This window comes from Topomyia yanbarensis, chromosome 3, assembly GCF_030247195.1.
Source record: "Topomyia yanbarensis strain Yona2022 chromosome 3, ASM3024719v1, whole genome shotgun sequence".
NCBI classification, from domain to species: Eukaryota; Metazoa; Arthropoda; class Insecta; order Diptera; family Culicidae; genus Topomyia; species Topomyia yanbarensis.
This window is the reverse complement of record NC_080672.1, coordinates 28,226,473-28,250,140: the sequence shown is the minus strand read 5'-3', so window position 1 is coordinate 28,250,140 and position 23,668 is coordinate 28,226,473. Positions and strand designations below refer to the sequence as shown.

The following is a 23,668-nucleotide window of genomic DNA, read 5'->3' as shown; positions in this document are numbered from 1 at the left end:
AACATTACTATTTATGTTTGTTACTTATCAATTTGTAAGTATATTCATTCTATTTTCATATAATATTGTCACAATTGAACAATATTTTCTAAAAATTTCATTGCAAATCACTGAGAAGAGGCGCCCCGTCGAAAACTTGTTTTCCGGTGTACATCATGTATCAAAATCTCCTTGACCAAACGTTTCAAATACGCTCATTATTTTACAAAGGACCATGAAATTCACATCCAGATCTATCGATATGCCAATAAATGCATGAAACTGTTGGGTATTTATAAACATAGTTTAGTAAATTTGACAATTGTGAATATAGTTGAACTCTAAATTAGTTGTAGAATTTGCGTTTCAACTTCGTCTCATCATAATCCGACACTAACTTAGTGACAGGACTAAGCTAGCGCCGGATTAGGGCTAGCTCGAAAAATGAAAACACAATTGGTGTTAGGAATGCTCTAGACCTGCGTGATGTGCCGCAAGAAAAGGAATTCTAATTGAGCTGATTAGAATTAATGAAATCGTAACATGGTATGGCTTTATTTTTCCTTGAGACAAATTTAGGTAAAAACTATTATTTCTCCACTGAGGAGAAAATTGTTTTAAACCACGTTGGCGTGTTAAGTGCTCAAAATCCATAACTGAATTAGTTATGGAACGAAACATTATTGTGGATGGTTAAGTTCTCACTTCTGCTTTTATCTTGTAGCAATAAATCCCAACAGCTGAACAGAATCAAATTCATTTCATGGACTTGTTGACTTTTCTCGGTTTACCCTAATCCGGTAATCGCCATTCGAAAACCAGGAAAATCAACATCTGATCACAACTCGCATCGGCCGACGGTATGCTGTCTCCTTCCCGGAAATTGCTCGAGAAAACGATGCTGTTCCGCCACGCTATTGGGTTGAAACAAATGGCTTTCTGTCAGATACACAATTTCTTATACAGAACAAATTGCATCATTGTTTATGGGTACTATTGGAACTTATGATTTAGTTTCTATTAACATTTTTGCTGAGAAACGCACCAGCATGGTTTGATACCAATTTTGAACAGCTTTTTGCTGAATTTGTTGTCTGAAAAGCCAAGAGTACTACTGACATGGTGTTTTGTCAACAAGCTATGGGGTTCACCAATATGGGTCTCTCTCGGGACTCACATCTAAGCCCTCCTCTATACAATTTCTATGTCCATGACAATAATGAATGTCTTGTTAATCTTGTACTAGTTTTTTTTGACGGAAAAATCTTTTTCTAAAAAATTCGTGATTTCTGGAACAATCACGAATTTGGAATATATCGAACCGTACTTCCATAAAGGAAACTTTTATATTGGAATGTTACTTAACACTGCCTTCATTGCTTACACTAAGTCAGGCATGACTAACCCATGTGAAATGCCTCGTGCTTGCATTCTTGCAAATAAGGCACAACACTCGCGATATCTGTGCAGTCACAGCTAGTTTGGCTGTCGCTATCATAGACAAAAAGAATATATTACACTGTTACACTGACGGTAAAGTTGTCCGGTATAAACTTCTGCTCCGATAGTCATGCTGCAATCAAGGCCCTTAGCCCATACGACTACATACGGGGAACGCGCCATTTGAGCCAATATATTCGAATTCCTGATTCCTGAAGAATATATGGTGATTGATTCGGTCAAATGCAGCTTTCAAATCAGTGTGCACATCAATTTGTACCTTTTCTTCCATCCTCGATATATTATTTATGAATTCACTATCCCATTTTTCGTGAAGCTTAGCTCCCCATGATTATAGAAGCTTAGTCACGATTTTCGTGACTATGTGCGTTTCTCGTAATATTTTATTCACGATTTTTTAGATGGTGTAAAGTGACAATGTGAACTGAATCACGAAAGCGTAGCCGATCGACGATTTTGTGAACTATTTAACGATCCATGAAGCTTATCAAGCGAACAACAATATTCGAGGTCCTAATAGCAGCTGGACACAACTATGTTATGTTTCATAAAACAGTTCACGGAACAAAACTGAATAATATTCCCAAATTTTCACAAGCACACAAGAGAGGTCGTGAATTAATAGTGTGAACCAAGAGGTAATAGACCAGGCTGCATTCAATACCAAGCTGCACAGCAGCATCATTGAAGAACAGCACAAATAGCAGTGGTTCCATGTTGCAATCTTGTGGTAGGCCAACATGTTTGTTTGTAAACCGAGAGAAAACACAAGAACCTAGCTGCACACGTAGGACTTCGCCACACAAGTAGGAACTTAGCCAGTTAATTGGAAATGCCCTACACGTAATTTGGGGCTTTTCAAATATCAATTTGAGAGGCATGTAATTGATGGAATACATAAGCAGCATGAATCTGCATATTTTCAATGTAGGAAACCGCCCAACGTTTGGACGAGCTGGCAGAGAAGAGGTGTTCGATGTAACTTTCTGCTCTGACGGTATTACGCATGAGTTGGCAAACGGGCTCGTACCAAATGAGCTCGAACCGTCGTTTTCTGATCATAAGTACATCGTCTTTGATCATTAAAACGTCTCGCTAGATATAGTCACATTTCGTAATCTTTTATCCCAACTGGGACCTCTTCGAAAAGGGCTTGGCTTCCGACGATTGAATCTCCAAGTGACTTTGATGAAATCGTGAATGAAACAAACTCACTCATAGCAGCAGCATTCTTGGCTTGCCCGCTTCGAGTTATGAGTGCTTCTAGAGGAACACGTTGGTGGAATACCGAACTTGTTTGCAGAAAAGCTTGGAATCGCAGGTATTGTTCAGAGGCATTTAAGTTGGCTCGCAAAACATACAGAAATGCCACACTTTCCAGGCTGCACGGAGCCATCACTGATGACTGATTTCTTTTCAGGTAGTCCTGATTCTTGGGAATCTGCTTGTAGAATTGTGACTACCAAATCGTTCAAATGGGCAATTGCAAGTTTTTCTCCGTATAAGTCTCCGGGAAAATACGGGATCATTCCAGTTCTACTATAAAGATAATATGAACACTTCAAGCATGCTTAGAAGAAGGTTTTTACTTGTAGTCTTGCAACAGGATACATTCCGCTAGCGTGGCGGGAAGTAACTGTAAAACTCATTCTCAAACGTTGCTGCGCCACTTATGAGGGGGCAAAGATCGATCAGTCTAATATTCTTTCTTCTAAAAGCAGTTGACCGTATAATTGATCACTGCATTCAGGATGATAGCTTGGCGAGCACCCGATGCATGCAATGCAACATGCATATCATCGCGGGACACAATGCTGTCTGCAACATAAAAAAGCTTTTTCGCAAAAGCAATCAAGCTTAGGAGTTTTCCTTGATATTGAGGGAGATTTTGACAACGTGTCTTTCGAATCCATTCCGGAAACAGCACGAGGTCATTGAGTACCTTCATATATCACGAATTGGATACACGCAATGCTTAGCATCCGACATTTGTGCTTATCGTTAAGACAAGTAGAGATAAGGGAACTGAGTGTTTGCGGATGTCCTCAAGGTGGTGTGCTGTCACCACTTCTATGGAACCTTGTCACCGATGGCTTGTTGAGGAAACTTAATGAGCTTGGGTTTCCGACATATGGTTTCGCCGAAGATTATCATAATATGATCACCGTTATTTGCATTAACACACTTTTTGATTTGATGCAGCAAGCCTTATGTGTTGTTGAGAAATTGTGTTGCTCTGTTTTCATATAAAAAAGTCGATGTTGTCAAACAACGATCTTGAAAGATTGGATGAAAAAATATACGAAAATTTTGTTCGGTGAACGAAAATGAAATCGATGAATTTCGGCAATGTACACTAAATATTTAAAATTACGAAAATGTTCGTTTATCAAGTCGTCATTTTTTCAGTTCGTGAAATGAACGAAACCATCTATCTATAATGCACGAAAATGTTTCGTTGCAGAAAATGACGAATGAAATCGTGTATTGTATAATAATTTTCGTTCTATTCACGAATTTATTTTATCAGTGTAAATTTGTGTATGAACCAAGAAGTATTTCACGAGTCCACAAATAATATTTTCTGAGATTCTGGGTTCCATTCACGGAAAACATTCGTTTAGATTTTAGATTTTGTGAATTAATTCACAACTATGAATTCTAGATCATGATCCAGATTTAACAAATGATGAATCAGTTCACGTCGTATAGTCGGACTGTAGACAATGCTCCCAAATGTATGGCAAAAATCGTGAGTCAACGTTTGGTTTATGGACAATGGTCATAATGTTATGAACGAATTTACGGACAGAAAAGCGATTTGGTATTGAACCGGAAACCGTGATTGGAGGTTACCAAAATAAAACAGATATTTTCAAATTAAAAATTCCATGAAATTGAAGTAGTGTCAAATTCGCGCAATGCCATAGAACTGGCAATTGGGGTAGGACGCCAGATCAAGCCGAAAAAGAGTTGAATTATTTCTCCACATCTACAAATCGCCTGCCAGATCATACATGTTTGGGGAAATTCCGACATTCTCTTGTCTTAAATATTCTTTAAAACGGTAAACTTGAAACCGACACTATGCTATATTTCTCCATAGTGGAGAAAAATTCAAGTTGCTGGTAATCACGCAGGACTAGGGGTTTTGACAGAAACACAAATAGTGTTTTTGTTTTTTGAAGCTACCGTCGATCCGGCGCTAGCTTCATTCTGTCACTAAGTTAGTGTCGGATGCTGATGAGACGAAGTTGAAACGCAAATTTAGTTATAGGTTTCGTGCTCTTCACGCGTAAAGATATTTTTTAACAATTTTCTCCTTAATGAAGAAAAAAAGGTTTTAACCTAAATTTCTCTACACTGAAGACAAATATAGTATAGTGCATATTGGATTGGCTTGCTAAGCCTAACCAAATTTCGATTCCATTAATTCTTATCAGCTTAATCGGAAATCATTTTCTTGAGGGACATCACGCAGGACCATAGGTTTACTCAGAAACATAAATAGTGCTTCTGTTTTTTGGTGCTTGGCTCAATCCGGTGCTAGCTTAGATCTGTCAGTAAGTTACTGGCGGATTCTGATGAGACGAAGTCGAAACGCAAACTCCCTAACTAATCGAAATTGACGCAGAAATATTTCTGCATTGTTCTAATTCGTGATTAATATTATTGTTGTTTCATTTTCAAAAGGCTTTTTACGCAGAACAGCCGTTTGTGATTATAATCAAAAAATTAGATAAAAGTAAAAAAATAGCAAAAAGCATGCAAGAGCAAAAAATCTGTCGTAAAAATGGAAGTTTCGAAAGCAAACGAAGCACCTTTCAAAACTTTGAATATCATAAAAAAATCAAGCTATTAATTTTGAAATCTGTTAACATTCCATGTGAACATAAAAGTCTATTTTTTAGTTCTGGTAAACAAACTAAAAAATAGGCGTTTTATTGTTATCCTCGTAAGCTCCACTTAGTAATAACATTGAAATCTGATAACCTTAGTTCTCTTCCCGCATGATTCTTTCACAAAACCATCAACCAGCAACAATGTTTTCGGCCTCATCCACCAGAGCATGATCGGTTCTAAGCATAGACGAAATAATCCGGAAAGACACGTTGCGCACGCGGGTACAACAACCCAAAAATTAGGTATTTTCAATTTTTTTCCAACTCTACTTTTCCCAACTAGCGCAACCCTGCTGTCATTGTGTTAGATTCCAGTAGATACTCATACAGCGGTAGTAGTAGCAATGGAACCAAAAAAAAAAAAAGAAAACACATGCACAAAACTCAAACCATCAGATCAGAACGCGGTAGAAGGAATAAATTCTCTTTATCGATGATGCGATACGATGCTGGGGCTGCTTTTTTGGGTTTTCTCTTTCGGACAAATTTGCCGGTACCCGGTGCTTCTTCTACCTACTTCTAAACCAGCTAAATAACACCACCATCATGCAGGCAGCGGCAAACAAGTAGAACAAGTAATAATGGTAAAAACAACACCAGCAGCAGCAGCAGCAGCAGAAGGTAGAAGAAATGTGCAGATTTTTAAGCAGTGCTTTACCATTCTTACGGCGAAGGTGGAAAGTGGATTATTCGACGAACAATGGTTTCGGGGGGCGAAATGACGTTTCGGTGTACCTGAATGGGGACTTCCTCAAGGCGACGCACCGAAGTTTAATGATTTTTTTTCAGGAAGGGTACAAATGAGAGAAATGCTTTCAATCAAAATAGTCAATATTTACCTGGCACCATTCTGCGTTTTGGGAGCGTCCAGTGGTGGATCGAATATCTGTTCTCTGTCCTCCTTCGACAACTCGAGGTCGGCAAACTGATCTAAATTGGATGCCATGTCGCTGGGACTGTCGGGCTGCTCGTGGTCCGAAATTTTGACGATTTTCCTTGGAACTGGGGTATCAACGTGAAAAAAATGTTGCTCAGTGCGGACCTTCCCGGCGGTTCTGTGAATGCGGGTAATCCTTTCCGGTCGATTTCCGTTCGTTTCGGCTCGGAGTTAACAGCAGAGCTTGTTTTGATGTTTGAAGATTTCTTTTTTCTATGTCGAGTCAAACTTCTTAAACTTTATTTTGATTTAATCGTAGGTAGAATTCAACTTCCGTTAACAAATGATACACATAACAAAACTTTTCTTTATACCGGCACGCTATAACTTATTTCTTCTTTCACGATTGGCGAAATATCAGGAAACAGTGATTTTCGTTTGATTCTTGATTAATCGAAGATTGATACTCATCACTCACTTTGTTTCTAATACTTGAACGATTCTACAAACTAATTAAGGAATAAATACTTTCTCGATAGATTAAACACTTTGTTTTAGTAAATTACGTGAAACTTAACTTTGGATGGGGGCGAGGAGGCTTAACTTATCAAAATCGGTCGCTGGTGTTACAAACTACTCTTTGATTATGAAGCTTTGCTCTCGGAATCCCATGGATTCTTCACTGACTCTTAAATGTTCCAATAAAAAAACAACAGCAGTCGCACGCCGGCCGGACAAGAAAGAAAAACTACGCTCAATAGGTCGATTTCACTACAGAGTTTGATTTCGTTTGCTGCTATTTTTCACCCGTAAGGAAGGAAAACAAATTTCACTCTCTCTTTCTCTCTCCCTCGCTCCAGTTGCCCACTGTACTAGCAGTGGTAACACATGGGATACTTAATGAATGTGCCTCTTCGTTGTAATCTCTCCGTGCTCAAGATGTATCTTCTCGCCAGAAAGGTACGTTCATACCGAAGCCCGTGAGTTGTGACACGGACAAGTCGTAGTCGTCGTCGTTCGGGACGTCTCCTGGCTGTTCACGCACACCTACGCGAGATACGTTTTTTTTCGTTGGTGGGGAACTCACCGGTACCCGCGGAGGAGGTTCACACTCACGCAGTGCTTAGCGGGATCTGGGCAGCGAGCGGCATTCGTCGTCGTGGATTTCCAGTGGCACAAATTTTTCAGCCGAAATTTTTCTGTTTCGAAAACTCCACGCGGCGGCACTGCTCGGTGAACTTGACAGGCCTGCTTGGTACGATTTCCGCTTTAAACCGAAACCTGGCCGAAACGAAGACTTCCCGCGATTCCTGACACGGACACTTGGGCTCTTTTTTTTGGGATGGGATTACTTCCGGAGGCCACCAATTTGGCAACTCTCGAGACTACTTGTTTTTACTCGAAAGAGAGGAAGTTGTTTTTGAAATGTTAAAACTAAACAAAAAGTGTGGTGCTGTGTCAGTAGGAAAAGTTCTGCTGCAATCAACGCAGCGGCGGCACTTGCGTGTCTTTTGCTCGAGTTTACTGTATCAACTAAATTACATCGCACATAAAATTTATGCTCAGACCCTGCAGACCCGTGTGTTTGGCTAATGTTCTAGAGAGCGTGCTACATACAAACAAACTCTTGATTCTCTTTCTCTCTCGCTTACTCACCCATCCGTTTGATGGGAGCATTGAACCAAAGACGGCTTTCCCAAGAAAAACTTCGTTCTATGCTGTTCTTTCCGCTTACGCGTCGACACGCTGTATGAACACATCATCAGCGACTACCAGCGCAAGCACGCACCCATACCCCCGAAGCATAAGCCGGTCAACATCTTGTCTAATGGATGCCATGTGTGCCGATACGCACCAACCACCACCAAGCCAAACTCTGATGAGCTCGCATGCCTAGTTGGCGAACAGCATTAGAACAAAAATGTCACGTATGTGTGAGTGGGCCCCTCTCCACGCACACGGCCTGCCCGGAAACCAACAACGTCGTCGCACAACACTTTTCTAACACACTCTCGTAGGGTAGGAATCATCGAAGCAGTCGAGTCGAAAGCATAATAAAAGTGGAAGAAACTATGCCTGCCTGTTTGCCTCCCGCTTTTCCATTGCCTACTTTGCTTTCGGTAGATCGGTTTCTCGGACCGTTTCTCCCGTACCTACATAGATGCGTCGATGTTGGAGTGGTTCTTTTTCGGCAATTTCCCGTGCAGCTCTCGTTTCTCACCCATCATACCCTTCTGTTCCGGTTCCACAACCATCACACCCGTTACAGGGTTAACCGTACATTTTGGTACCTGTGAATCGTGGCTTAAACGAAGACAAAGTTCGTCGCCTAGAGCAAACACCAACGAAACTACTTGAAACTTCGATCTCGACTACCTGCCTAGGACAGGATTGGTAGTTTGCAAAAAAAAAACCCAGCGTAACTCACGAGAGCGCTAACGCTTGGCAACACGCTCCCCTGCGCGATCGTGACCGAGTGGGATTCGCGCGAGCGAGCAAACAAATTCGCGATCTCTCCCGCGCGCGCGGGAGAACTAGCGAAAACGGTGCTGGTGTGTGCGAATTGGCGATCTACTACTGTTATTTATAATGATCCTCGTCGCTGCTCAGCCTGAGCCCGACACTTGGCATAGAACACGTACGTATTAAATAATAGCGGCGTGCGAGAGTGGGAATAGAAGATATGTGATCATCGTCGCAAAAATGCAAATGGCGGATCGGCGGTTCGCGCGAGTAGTACACACAGACCTGGGTGCGATAGGTTCTCGGCTGACGCTCGGTCGTCTCGAGGGTGGGGCTAGATCAAGCAAGACGAATGGCGACGGTGGCATCGCTGACGGTCCAGCGAAGTAGCGTTGAATTAATTCTAGTTTATTGCTGTTTGAAGATTTGGAACAAAGGAGGAATCTAATGAACGTATTTACTGCTTTGCAGAAATTTTCACATTCAGGATCGATTGAAATTTATTCAACACTAGAGAGAAATGACTGATAAGTATGGTGAAACTTTCTAAGCCGATTATTGTGAAATTTATATTAATCGAAGCAAACCCGCACGGAAAAGCTACTAATTACAAAATTATATTTCGTTAATGCTTGCCTTAGTTAGTTTAAACAAATATGGCGTATACAACCTCCTGGCAACTAGAAGGTAAATGAATTCTTCATATTTCCCTTTGATCATACTTTGTTGAACCTACCAAGTAAACTTTTCTGTTGTTAGCTCATAATTGATTCACTATGGAATAAATATCCGTCTGAACTATGAATCTGAGCTTTGTTTTTTCCATTTTATGACCAGCATTAAGGTCTATTGTAATAAGTAATAAAGCGATAAACTTTACGGCAATTGAGTCATTAAATGAAGAATAAAATTCTTCTTTTATTTCATAAACCGATAGAGCTCATCTTTCTAAATATAATAATATATATGTTCAACCTTTAAAAATTCAGAATGATTTTTAATTTTCCTTGACAGTGAATTTAGCCCCATGGGTTAACATTGTCGACAATTACTCCAGCAAAAGGATAGGGATCAAGGTAGTTCAATGGAAGGTGTTGTCCTAAAAATTTAATTTTATCAAATCATTTTTATTTGTTATTTTGTGTGCAAAAAAGTGAAAAAAAAGTTCGATTACGTATCTTTAACGTCAGCTACATCGGAAAAAATTAAAAATGGCATATGGCTTAATGACATAATTAAAACACAATAGCAGTTTTTATTTAGTTGATTTCGAGCTTGGTTTTTTCAATTTCAAAATATTCTGATACTTGTCAAATTTTAAATTTTCGAGTAGAATCGTTTTACAGGCTGGGCAACTGTAATGTAGGGTTTCAGTCGGTCGCAAAGTATGACTTCGCTTGACTTGGTGTAAAAAGTAGAGTAGAATCGGTTAAATCGGTATGGGGGTACAATAGGTATAGGGCATTATCTTTGCTATGTCATTACAGAGGTCGCTCATATTGTGTGAATTAGATGCACGGTAAAGAACATCTTTGACGCCTGCCATTTCTGTTGTTAGCATGGATCAGCTGTATTAGCGACGGTGTCGTTTATATTTTCGCGTGTTGTTCTGCAAAAACGCTTTGTATTTCGTCCTCAGTACAGTACATTTAATCAATGTAAAAAAATATCAAGCGATTTTTTCATATATAACAATTAATACTGAACACGAGTTTGTGCATAATTTCGAACAAAAACGCCATAACGAAGTTAAGAGGACATAGAGAACGCAATTGCATATGCACTATGCAGTATTCGATCAGGCTCTAAAAAAATCACAGTTCCGTTCGAAACATTACGTGCTCGTGTGAAAGTAAAGAGCTCGTTTTCAATAAAAATGCATCGGATATTTCGCGTGAGTTAACAATATAACAATTTAAGGTGTTGTTGAAGTAGATAATCGAAAAAAAACATTATTGAAAATGAGAAGGAAAAAAAATTTAAAAAAATGCTCTCACCGCGTAAGCCGGAATGCACAACTTCAATTCCACACTCGAGCGATGACGAAGACACCGTAGAAGACATTCGCAAGTACAAAGCCAGACGCAGCTGCTAAAACTATGTTTTTTCAACGTTTCCTTCAGCGGTTTCATGATTTTTCGCATCATTTGCCACTTCCTCATTTTCTTACTTGAATGACGTTAATGGATTGCATTTATTATTTGTGTTAGTAATTTTTAAATAATCTGCAGCATTTATACTCTTCGAATAAAAGTTAAACCTCTGATTTTGTAGACGTGTACAATGTTTTATTTAACCTCGAACATAGTGACCTATCGCACTCCCAGATTTACAAAACATCGAAAAAAGTACCTTCGCCATATTTGATTTAGCTTGAAAAATAGTTAGCCATACATAAAATCATTAATGCCCAAGCGTTATCAGGTGTATAACCTTTCCAACCATCGCACAAGCTCACCAAAAAACTGACCTACCTCACCTCACTCTACACTACTATGAAAATATCCGCCATATTTCCAACTCAGTAGGACCCATAAAGTTCATATCTTAAGAAGATATAATTATAATAACACGAGCTACAACTTCGTCGTAGACTCCATCGAGTTCCGTTAAAAAGTTGATTAAAGCGCCACCCTAGCGTAAAGTTCGAATTAACATGGTATGATCAAATAAAGCGTTGAATGCTAGGCAACAACTTCGCTAAAGACAGCATAATTCCAACATGAAAGATAAGGAAAGGACGTGAGGATTGTGGGTTACCCCCTTTTGGACTTCAGGTACCCCATTGAATTACAAAAAGGCTTGTGAATTGAAGAGTAGTACATGTAATGATCATATTTTTTTCTCGACAAGCTGAATCAATGAACTACTAATAAAAACTGTCGTTTCACAATAAAAAATGTTGATTTGGAAATGCGAAAATTTTTCCCGTTTCCTGTAGAAAATGAAAAATGTGAGTTTGTCACTTTTGGACGCCAGCAATTCAAGTGTACACAATTAAATTGGCTTTCAGATTCTCACTTTTGATAATATCTTAACTACTACCGAGGCGCAAACATTTGAACAGGTTCCAAAGTATCTACCATTTCTGAAGCGAAAAACTCAAAAAAGTTGCGCTGCATCCGCGACCAAATTTATATATTTTTGGTTGAAATTCAAGGGAAAAGTTCATAAAAGACACCGTGAGTTAACTAGCATAAGAAACATAGTGGATCTACACCCGAATTCACGATCTCGTTCTTCGGGTGTTGTCTTTTCGTTTGTTGATACTATGATCGATGTTACATTCTCGTGTCTTTCACTAATAACGAAAAAATTTTAAGTCGTATTCGTATTCGTTAACGTTTGCAAAGGATCCGCACTTTCCTGTCATGGTGCATCGCTCGCGGTAACAACAACAATGAAAGCTCACTTCTTTGAGACCTACCTCGGCACAAGGGGATTTCAAAACCAAATGACAGTCAACTTGTACCAGAATATCTTGCGATTATCAATTGATAGGATAAGTCTACCTTTTCATTTCGTTCAGAGAAGAAGCCAAAAATCGATTCGCTATCAGCAAAGAAAACAATCATTTATAACTACCGCTTTGTTGCTTATCCACTACACAAACAATATAGTTCCGGTTAGTTGTGAAATAAAATGTCAGAATCGTCAGAAGAGAAGATCGTCTCTTGTTTTAGAACTTTGTAAGTAACTTTAGATTCATTAGCTAGTTAGTCGAGAAATCTAGAAGGGAAAATAAATTTTAAAGGTACAGTCTTTTTATGTAAGAGCGTGTACCAAACAAAATGCGTTTGGTAAGTGATGCCTAATCTTTTTTGTTTAGCTTTGGTGCTTCACTTAAAAAAAGTATCGTAGATGACATATTGCCATGTAAGTGAGACAGTATTGACCAAAAATGACATTTTCAGTGACGGTAAAGTACATTAAAAAGTCGATAGTCCTTGGTCAGAAATGACAGATAAAGCGATTAAAAAGAACATAAACTGGATGGTGGCCTGGTTTTCAAATAATTCAACTATGTCCTTGCGTCAAGGAAAAGTATCATTCTTTAAGTTGCGATAACCATGATTTTTTCCTTTTTTTTATTTCGACTATGTAGTCACATTTTCCGTTTTTGCATTTTAACGACATTCAATTTTAGCTAGAGATTACTGGGTAGGGGAAGATTGGAGCCGTAGTATTAAAGTGAGAGCAAGGATGTGGAGTAGGGTGGAACAAAAAATAGATTCCAGCTCCGAGCAACTTTTTAGGTACCATTTGGGTCCTAGAACAACTGTGCAAATGCTTAGCTCGATCGGTGAAACTATATTTTTGCGCCCACTTTTTAAAGTTTACATGGGATTTTGTATGGGAAAGTGAACTTTTGTAAAATAATTCCTCCAGGAGTCGCCCATTACTTCCTAAAAATAAATCATTATGTTGCTTGTATAGGAAATTTAACAATGAAAAAAAGTCTCGAAAACCACGAAACGATCTGATGCTTGAGGAAAAAGTTATTAAGTAGAAACCGATTAATGCTCTAACGATTGATAAAATATTCATTTTTTCTAGCACCACTGCTGTTGGTTGTCCAATTATACGCAATTTTGTTTTAATCCTCTCTTAACGTATCTAAATCGTTTATCTATACTATTTGGCCACTTCGCAAGGTTTTGAGGGATAAATTGAGGCTTCTTTTGTACATAATAAGAGAAAGTTAAAAATTTTGTATATAATAAAACCGTCAGAAGCAGTGATGCTATGAAAAGTGAAATTTTCATCAATCTTCAGGGCATCAATCGGGTTTTGCTTAATAACTTTTTCCACAAGCATCAGATCGTTTTGCAGTCTTCTAGACTTTGTTTCCTTGACAAATTTCCTATAAAAATCAGACATCTGTTTATTTTTAGGAGATAACGGGCGACTCTTGGAAGAATTAATTTGCAAAAGACAATTTTCCCATACGAAATTCCATGTAAACTTTAAACCGTGGGCGCAAAAATATAGTTTCACCGATCGAGCTAAAAATTTGCAGAGTTGTTCTGGGTGCTAAATGGGACCCAAAAATTTACTCGGAGCCAAATTTTATTTTTTTCATATAACCATGTCCCACTCTGATGTGGAGTATACAGATCGGAAAACTAGAATTGTCAGGGTCATTAGAACAGGCTAAATACCTTGCGGACTAAACTTTTGTCTTCTGCTGATGAGGATCGAGCTTAGGCAGCATAACTACAAATCGCTCAAGTTCACCAGCATGTCTCTTGGCAAAGATGGACTTGTCCCTCTTTACTGTTAGAACCGACAGTCTGTTAAAATATTTTTAAAGCGATTTAATTTTAGAAAATTTTTGCTATGAGCAATTTGATTTAAAATTTGAATCTTATTCTATCAGAAAATTCCATTTTTGTCTGGTAAATAGTATACAATTTAAAAATAGGTTTAAAACTAATAAAAGATAATAACTTCTATATGAAGTAATTACATTTAAAATGTGTTTCTCTTCAGGTATTCTTTAAAAATAACAAAAACACAAAAAAAAATTGTGATTAGATTTTGTTACATAAATATTTGATTTTATGTAAAATACTAACATTTTCTAGTCTACATTTTTTACTGTAAAGGAGGATTAGTTCCTTAAAACTAATTCTCGGATAATTTTTCTGCACAAATGACGCTTCTCGTACAATATTTTTTATTGAAAATGGTGCATGCAAAAACTCTTACGACCTTTAAAAAATGCTCATGAATCAAATTGATCTGATTGTCAGTGGAAAACGTTTATAAACCATCCACCACTGCAAAGTTTCATTCGAACCGGGGATGGCCGAGTGCTATGACTTGCTGCTTTGTCGTTTTACTTCTGAATTTCGTTGTCGTTCACAGCAAGCAATTTTATGTACATGTAGTGAAACAGTCACTGATGCTGAAACAAGGAATTCCCAGGAAAGGATACGATCGAAGACTACGATGGCGAATGTTGAAATCCACATGCTGTCGAAGAGATATTCGTGATTGTAACAGCTCAGAAATGCGGCGGCTTTGGAGCCATCCTAGCGAACAGACAGCAAATCCACGTTGATAAGTTGACAGTGGTCCTGAGCTACCAGAGAATTAACTAGAAGACTCCATGAAAATCGAAGGAAAAAAATAAAAAATTTATTAATAAATAGCTTTGAACGATTTGATATCGATTTGGTAATATTGTGTCCGAATAAGAGCAACAAGTTCTTTGTGACACGAAACATAAATCCCAAATGTTTTAGAAATTGTATATTTTATGTGGCCCTTAAAATGACTTAGAATCTATTACATAGTTTTCAAAATCTTGAAGATAGGTAAAAACTGTTTGGTATCTAGTATCTGCAAAGAACACGGTGTCTTTATGATCCTTAATAAAAAGAAACAATTCAAAAGTGTCTGTGAATGATAATTTAAAGTTACAATGAAAAGTTCGAATCATTTAGAAAGAGTAAAAATTAGAAGGGCCCAATTTTCACAGCCGTACCATGATCTGTCATATACGACTGGACTCAACTCAGAAAAGCTTGTTAAGCATGAACACTATCTGATCGTCTACCTCAAGCCGTGCCTGTAAAAAATTGATAGTAAAACTACGTAGAATATAAGAGAGAGAGCAGTTGTGATTGCTGCGTTTTTAATACGTTGGGGATAAAAGATTAATTAATGGGCGTGTCTGCAGAATGGTTAAAGTTCTCAAACCGAAAGTTATTTTGTTTCACGATTTTAAAGGCAAGGCAACAATGGACCTTTTGTGTAATGTTAAGATTTATTTATACATTAATTGCCCACGCAAAAAAAAATATTTTCAATCACGCAGAGCCACACATACGAGCGTTCCAAGAGTAGACGTCCAACCATTTCCACGTCGAAGAGCGCCGCGGCAAACTCGATAACTCTTGATTAAATTGCCTGACTCATGAAATTCAATAAGATTTGTAAAGCTTAGACTTGTAGTTACATCGACAGGCTACACATATTGTGCATTCTCATAAAAAATCAAGTCAATTCGTTGATTAGATTTGGAGGTATCATGTTCGCCAATTTGAAAAACGCTATTAAAGGGTGCCCCACATCAAATTGCATCACGGAAAAAACGCTGTAGAAAATAGCCCATTGGGTATCCTCTCTTGAGGGGTAGAAGTAGTTTCGAGTGTATTGTTTACACTGTATTTTTATCGTTATCAGTTTTTCGACAATGGTTGCCGATAGAGTGAAATCTGCGTGTGTTATAGCAAATACGCGCGAGGCATGCAAGGCTGCTTGAAACAAAAGAAGTTCAGCGTGGCCACTGAGAATGCGAATCAATACTAACAATTAAGCGGATAAAAAAGAAATCGATTTTTTTGCCCACTACACCAGAAACCCCCCTTAAAAGGCTGTAAGACACAAACAAATGGAAATGGTGTAATGTTATATTTTCGAACGGTGAACTCAAAAACGGTGAAATTCTGGAATCGGAACATCTGGAGCAATTTCATATAGTGCAAATATTAAGATTTGTTCCGCAATTATCTGAATAATCTTACGAATATACTGCCCATGATCGCATAACAGTCCCATAAAGATAGGAAATCCCAGAGAAAACGGGACAACTATACGATTCATGGGTAGTATATCTTAAGCGACTATCAAACGTTTTGAGCGTTTTTTTCATCTTATCTTGCCTCTTTCAGCTTTTCGAGGCCAAACCAGCGGAGAAAAAGTTTGGCGCGAGAAAAGCACGTCCAATGCCTGGTCGTTTTGTGAGCGTGTGGAAAGTTTAGCGTTCGGATAAAAAGCGCATCGAATGCTTGTTTTTACGCCGCAAGAATGTGTAGAATAGGTTGATCGCCAATGTGCGGGTTACAAGCGAAGGTTCTAATGGCAACGAAGGTTTGTATGAGGTGGTCCTGCCGAACGGACTCGCAGGGCGAGTTGAATGCGCTGGGAGAGGACGCCAGGAGGCGATACGAGAGCAGATGGGGGGCAATGATTAGGCGGTAAGTCTAGTTTTACCAGGAGTGTCTGCTCCAAGTACGAAGTTAGTATGAGATTTTTCGCCAATTGACATGGGAAAGTGCACCAGCTTACATTTTCACCGCTTGGTGGCACTTTACGGATTTGTTTGTCACAGAAAGTGAAAGTAGGAAAGATAATTTTATTGCCAACAACTTTGTTGAAGACTGAAAATCAATTCAACTTCCTTGGGAGAAGTTATTAAGCTACTAAGGGCAGTGAATCAATAGTCGATTCCCATGAACTTATTTTTTTTGCAAAATAATGGTTGGGTTTAGCTGAATAGTACGCTTGAAAGCATTTTAGTACTTGACATAAGTTATCGCCCAACAATAAATTTTTAGTTCTACGTTTCACCAGATAATGGACGTCAACCCTAACATTCCACCGAAGAGTAATAGGTATTAGGTGTCTTCTACCAAGTTGTGGAAAAAATCGTTTTCAATAATTTGATATTCATGTCCATATTCTATTTTTCTTTCTACAAAAGTTAATGGTTAAGCTATTCCCTTTGTGTTTAAATAGTAAAGGGAAAATAAGGTGCGCCTAAAAGAACACTGTAGCATCGGAAATGTTTTGCCACAATTTCCACAAATCTCAATGTTGAAAAATTCATATAAGTAAAATGATGCAAAGGAAGAAGACTTTGACCGCACTGAATTCAAGCTATTACCCTGCAAGATCAATTTCAGTTATCAAACTGACATCCGCTAACAATTGCATCATATTGTGATTTTTTCAACAACTAACAATTATAAATAACTAATAAAAATCTACAAGAACTTATTTTTTGCAAGAAAATACACGATACGGTCAGTATCCATACACATTATGTGGAATAAATACTTATTTAGAGAAACGATACATTTTTGTATCCTATTTCTATATTTCTTGGATCCTGAGATTCCTCAAGAAATTTGTTTGTTTCTCGAAGCTCTATGTACCACACATATCTCGTCGAAGATATCTCAACTCCAATTTGTACTAATAAAGTCAATTTCAGACGCAGCGAAAACTGCATACGCCGTGTTTATCAGAACACACACCTACGTTGTTATTATTGTTATTTATTGTAAAGCGATGAAATACCCATCGTTTCCTTAACCTAATGCATAGATAGTCTCTTTAATACTTTGAAAAATATAATTTTTTTAATCGATTTTCTAGTAATTGCAGCAAATAATAATTTACAAATGTGAAACTTCGAAACAGTTAACTACACTACAGTGGGGTTCGTTGCTTAATGCATTAAAATCTCTATCAGAACAGAAGCAAATCTTTTAACTACATATATCGTAGAGAATCCACAGATACGAGGTAAATTCATATTTTTACTGTGTTTTTAGTATTTTCACGGATTTCATTATCTACATTCCGGTAACCAGAATGATTGTAAAATGATTCCGCTAGAATTCATAACAATGTGTACTCAGTGCTCTACACGATTTCCCGAGGGTGCGGTTTGTTGAATTGAGTTGCGTTGACACGTACATATGATTTGACCATCCATCAGGTCAAGGTGTTTAATATTATGATTATTGATCCCTTAGCCGTAGGGTTATTTACCTCTTCTTTTGTCCAAAAATAATCCAATCGGATAAACTGGGGATGTGAATCTAACCCAGGTTGGTTATGTACTAAGCTAAGTTCTTCCAACTATCCTCGCTTTTCCTTTGGGACTTTTTTTACGAAATACATTATTTTATATAAGAGCTTCAGCTAGTGCAACTACTCTTACTTGTAACCTCGTTTTGGATTGGAATCAGTTGAAATTGAACCTGGAATCAATGAGTAGTATGAAATCATTCTTGGTTCTACAATTCCTGGTAATCCCTGGGTTCAATAATGGCATCAGTTACACTCGCATATCATTCGCTTAAGGAAAAAGGAGGAATGTTAGTCCGACACATACTGTTGATAGATGCCAAAAATATTGACATGTTCTTCACAATCCTTACAAGGGTAGGGTGATAAAAGTTAGATTGAAATTTGATATACAGTGGAGACCCGATTTTATCAGCACCCGATTTTAAAAGCTTTTTGACCCGATTTTATCAGCCTCATATAAAAATTGATAGTTGGTAGTTTGATGAGCTCTAACAGACGAATCACGTTGAATTCGAGTAAATCCTTTCTTATCTTAGAGATCCAAATGCAAAAATAAAAATATTATTTTTTTTTTTAATTTTGCGCGAGGAACTTAAACTAAATGATCAGAAAAGGTTGCGGGGTATATCAAAGGATCAAAGAAGAATATTTTAATAGCTTCGGTTTGTTAAAAAGACAGAAAAATATATGTCCCGATTTTATCAATGTCCCTGCTTTATCAGCTTAAAATTCACCGAGGGACTGATAAAAACGAGTTTTCACTGTATTCGGATATCCTCAACGAGGCTCATGGAGTTCTTGAACTAAAAGAGCTAAGTCAATAACCGATACTGGTAAGACGAAGTCGAAATGGGAGCAAGAAAGTAGTTTATGTAGTATTCTGTCTGCTTGCATTTGGAACAGTGTTGCCAATGGTTTAATTCACGATGAAAAATAATGTTGGAGTTGTCCCGTGAAAACCTTAATGTTCATACAATGTCCATGAAACAGTAATAATTGAAGGTTTCTAGCGTTTTGAGAAATGCTTAATGGTATCAAAAGACGCAAGTTCTACAAACTTACGTAATAGCTCAAACCAAAGGTATGAGCAAGCAAGCCACCGAAAAACAACAGTCAACTCGGTCTAGCATTCACTGTTTAGAAAATATAACACCGTAACTTCTATTGTTACAGGGATAGTCAAATGTATCGAGATGAGGAAGAGTCAACATCAACGTGCGAACACCTTTTGGTTCAACACAGTAGCGGTTGATTCTAAACATTGCCACGCACGCCCGTTTGTTCGCGAAGTTGAACGTTTATTCAAGATGATTATGAAGCTAAAGCTCACGGAAATCATCCAGTTCCATCATGTACGAAATTCTGTACTGAAAACGTTCAATAGATTAGCCTAGACAGTAATCGTTATAGTGGTTATCATTTAAGGCATTATCAATATCTCAAAACAATAAAAATAACAAAGAGCACCACATCATTCGGTTCACCCTGTAGGTAAACTATTTCCCATCCACCACCATATGCACCTCATTCACGTGTTCCGGCAACGAACGAGAGACGACAGGAGAGGCAACGGAGCATCAGCATTGCCGAAAAAGAACACCGAAATCGCTTCAGCAGAGTGCTGCTGCTTGGCCTGCTTGCGAACCCGCATTCCCCTTCCATCCCTGCTGTCGCTCTCTGACTCAGTACCTCTAGCCAGTACTGACTGTCCCAGTGGCAGTGGGATTCTCGTCCCATCCCAGTAGGTACGTACCTACCGGCATTCGACAGGAGAGAAAAAAAAACACACAACAAACGCTTTGCTCTGTTCCCCCTAATCAATGTCGTCGCGCGGGCCAAGCATGGGTTTTCAAGCCTGCCGGAAAGGAAAAAAAAAATCTAACCTCAACTTATTCACTATAGGACCACAGAGAAGCATGCAGCAGCAGCAGCAATGTTCAATCAAAAATTCTGTAGCTGTGTGGAGAAAAACGCACACGCCACCAGCGACTGCTAGAAGGAAGTGTCGCTGTCGTTCTATGCTACCTACTTGTAAGAAACGGCCAGAAACAGCACAACACTCACGTTCGGAATCTAAAATAGTTGAATTGGACGATTTTTGTAGTGTCTTGCGTTTGGCTTGGTGCGTTCGGGTTGATCCATCCACGCGCGTTATCGAATGAATATCTAAATTAGGTTGCTAGCGGCCGGGTCGTGGGGAAAGGCAAGCACATCTTGGTGGAAGTGGCACTACCATCTCGATTGTATGGGAACCTGCGGTATCTTCTCCGATAGGTGAGGAAACCGAGGCGGAATCACGAGGCAGTCCGAGGAGAACACGTTTCGGCGGATTTTTGTTCTAATCTAATATAGGTACTTACATTCACCGGTAGAGGAGATTATATGACACACGATAGCCAGCGCATCAGGAGAGGGGGAAAAATGTGGGTAAAGTTTTTTTTTGATTCTAAGAGACTTCCGTTGTCGAGTTGCTATGTCCTTGGGAATATTTCCCCTAGCGCTTTCGATGGTATGTTTTGCCGGTAGAAGAAAAAGTTTCTGCTGTGGGTTTGTAAACCAAAAAACAGTTAATTCTTCTTTTAATCAGAACAATTTGATCCAGCATTCATTTGGTTTTCATTCTAACTTTTTTTTCAATCAATTTTTCACCTGAGAACTGGTTAACACTTCCCGCGTTGGGAATGATTAGATGGTTGTCTTTCTCGATCAAATCTACGACGTTACCATGGTAGCATTAAAGTACGTCCAGTCTGTGATGGCAGCTTGCTAAGCCAGAGCAAACTTCCCAGAGTCTTCGTAAGCTTTAACAAACAGTTAGTTTTTTTCGTACACATCGTTTTGTTTATGATAAAAAACTGGATTTGCATATTGCTTGCCAAATCATTAATTTTTATTGGCTAAAGCAAACTAAGATTAATCTTTATGCGGCATTCCTTGCTACTTTGTTTAAATCAGTGATTCTAAACCTGGGGTCCGCGGACCCCCAGTAAGCCGCGAAGTCATTGCTGGGGGTCCGGAGTAAAAAAAAAATTTCCGAGTGCATATTGCAATTTCAAGATTTGTTTCCTAACAAAAAAAATAACATTTTTTGTGGCACGAAAAAGGTTGAGAACCGCCGGTTTAAATATTTTCAATTGATTTTTTTCTAGCAAGATTACGTTCGAGTTCATTCTGATTGTTTTGAATGTGGAAGGGCCAACTATGAATACGTCTGAATTCTGAATTCATTTGGATCTGTTTGCCTACCCGACTAGGAGGAAATAACAGGTCACTAAATGGCATACTTTTCATACCAATACTAGATAATAATTGTTTATTTAATATCGGAAGCGTGTGTATGTTTGTACGCTTGTGTGTGTGGGTCAATTAATCTCACTATTTTTTCGGAGATGGTTGGGCCGATTTCAACAACGTTATATTCAAATGAAAGGTGTAACATCAACTGCTATTGAATTTCATTTGGATCGGAGTTCTCGTTCCAGTGCTACGGGTCGAAGAGTGCGATGAAATAGGAAATTCTCATGTAAACTGGTAGCACCATGATGTCCAAACGATGCAATCAATATATTGAAATGGGTGCAAAATTACTTGGATTTGCGGGTGTAGATCACTAAAGATCAATTAAAGCAGTTCACTCGTAATACCTCAGAGGTTCAAATCTATTGAAATGGATATCAAATAACTTTAACTAGCAGGTCTAAAGAAAGCAGCGTAACCATCCCTAATGAACCACTTTGCTCTATTGTTTTCTCACGAGAATGACTCTGATAACCCACAAGATGGAACATCTACTGAAGTTCGTAGAAGAAAAATTTCTTCTCCTCAAGGGATCCCTTTCCAAACTATCGACCCGGCGTATGTACTTCCGTCAGAGGCAGACTTTATCCTCGAAGTCGCTATTCAAAGTCAGACGAAACGAGTACTCGGCACGAACATCCTTAGACGCTCTCAGAATTCATGGTGTGACGAAGAGTGCTCAGACGTATACGCGGAGAAGGTCGTTGTGTATAAGGCTTTACTTGACTATAGGGTACCCACTAGCTATCGAAGGTACGCCATATTAGAAACACGAATGAGAATTTAATGAAAGCCAGGAAACATAGCTACAGGCACCGGTTGGTTAACGGATTAACGAGAGGGTACAACCCGACGTACGCGAAACAGATACTGTATTAACGAGAGCGTGGGATATTCGATTTCACAAAGAAAGTTTGTCCGGATTTTGCACCGACACAGAAGATCTACCGCGAACGAAACAGCTTTTTCGATGGTAGTGGTTTTACTTGCTCTTTTATCATGTAACTATAAAGCCCCAGAGCCAGACAGAATCAAACTCAACTTATTTAACAATCAGTCAGACTCTGAATTTAATCAAAAAGTTTACACGGTGGTAATATTGTCCCATAAGGTTGGAGATAAGTGATTGTAATCGCCATCTAAAAACCAGAAAAATCAATCTCCGATCAAAAATCGTATCGACCGATTGCGATGCTGTTCTGCCAGATGCCGTAAACCGAGGTGACTTTGATCACTTTTCGAAGTAATCAATAGATTTTTTCTAGTTTAATATCATTAAACCACGTACTAATGTATGGAGAACAAGATTGGATGATTTTACCTGAAATAATCCACTTGCTACACTCATTTCCAAAAATGTTTTTTAATCTGAAGTCCGTTCCACATTACATATTTGATATCAATGTTTCCACTTCAATGTTTGTTAAAACTAATTTTGAAAAGATACTCACTATTAAATTAGCATAAATTTCAGTTTTACGAAGTATTTCCATGTACTTTACAATTCGTGTAACCAAAATTCGTATAATTGGAGTCCAATTTTCAACAGCTAAATTAGTCTTGTTTCAGTGGCGTTTGTATTAACAAAAAGCGAAGACTCCATATCAAGAAGACTGGCAACTCTGTCCAGAATCCGGAGACAGTAACAGCAACGCCACTTGCGGGTAAAGGTGGTACTTTCCATAGTGATGCACACACACATATACATTTTTACATAAAGCTTCCTCCCTTCTTCCAATAGAGGCGCTGTAACCTTTGTCGCTTCTAGTTTGTATGGGGGAAGGAAAGAGATATCAGTCTTCTTGATTTGGAGTCTTCGCAAAAAGCTTAACTCTTTATAGCACATTGGAGTATTGAATATAATAGAATATTGCAAATTGAGACTTCAAGAGTTTGAAATAATTGCGAACTATTCTCACAAAAAAATAAAAAGCTTTTAAAAATGAATTTCGTATTTTCGAATCCAAAGGAAAATAAAAGCTCGCTTGGAATTTATTACTGTTATTAAAGTACAAGATTTTTTGTTGTATAAAAATACACTGTAAAAATCTTCAGAAAAATAAAGTAACGTAAAATT

General features: G+C 38.4%; 1 protein-coding gene across 4 annotated transcripts in view; it reads right to left on the bottom strand.

The window, feature by feature from the left end:
- The window catches only part of LOC131693518 (insulin-like growth factor 2 mRNA-binding protein 1), a 221,535-nt gene that overhangs the window by 132,210 nt on the left and 65,657 nt on the right, over positions 1-23,668 (bottom strand). Inside the window, exon 2 of one of the 4 annotated variants that reach the window (XM_058981415.1) lies at positions 6,182-6,746. The exons of 1 other annotated variant lie outside the window; for it this stretch is intronic. In XM_058981415.1, the coding sequence (XP_058837398.1) occupies positions 6,182-6,288 (107 nt within the window). In that variant the 5' untranslated portion in view covers positions 6,289-6,746. Of the gene's footprint in view, positions 1-6,181; positions 7,728-23,668 lie in introns of those variants that run through there. 2 more of the 4 variants (XM_058981416.1, XM_058981414.1) reach the window with 2 other exon arrangements.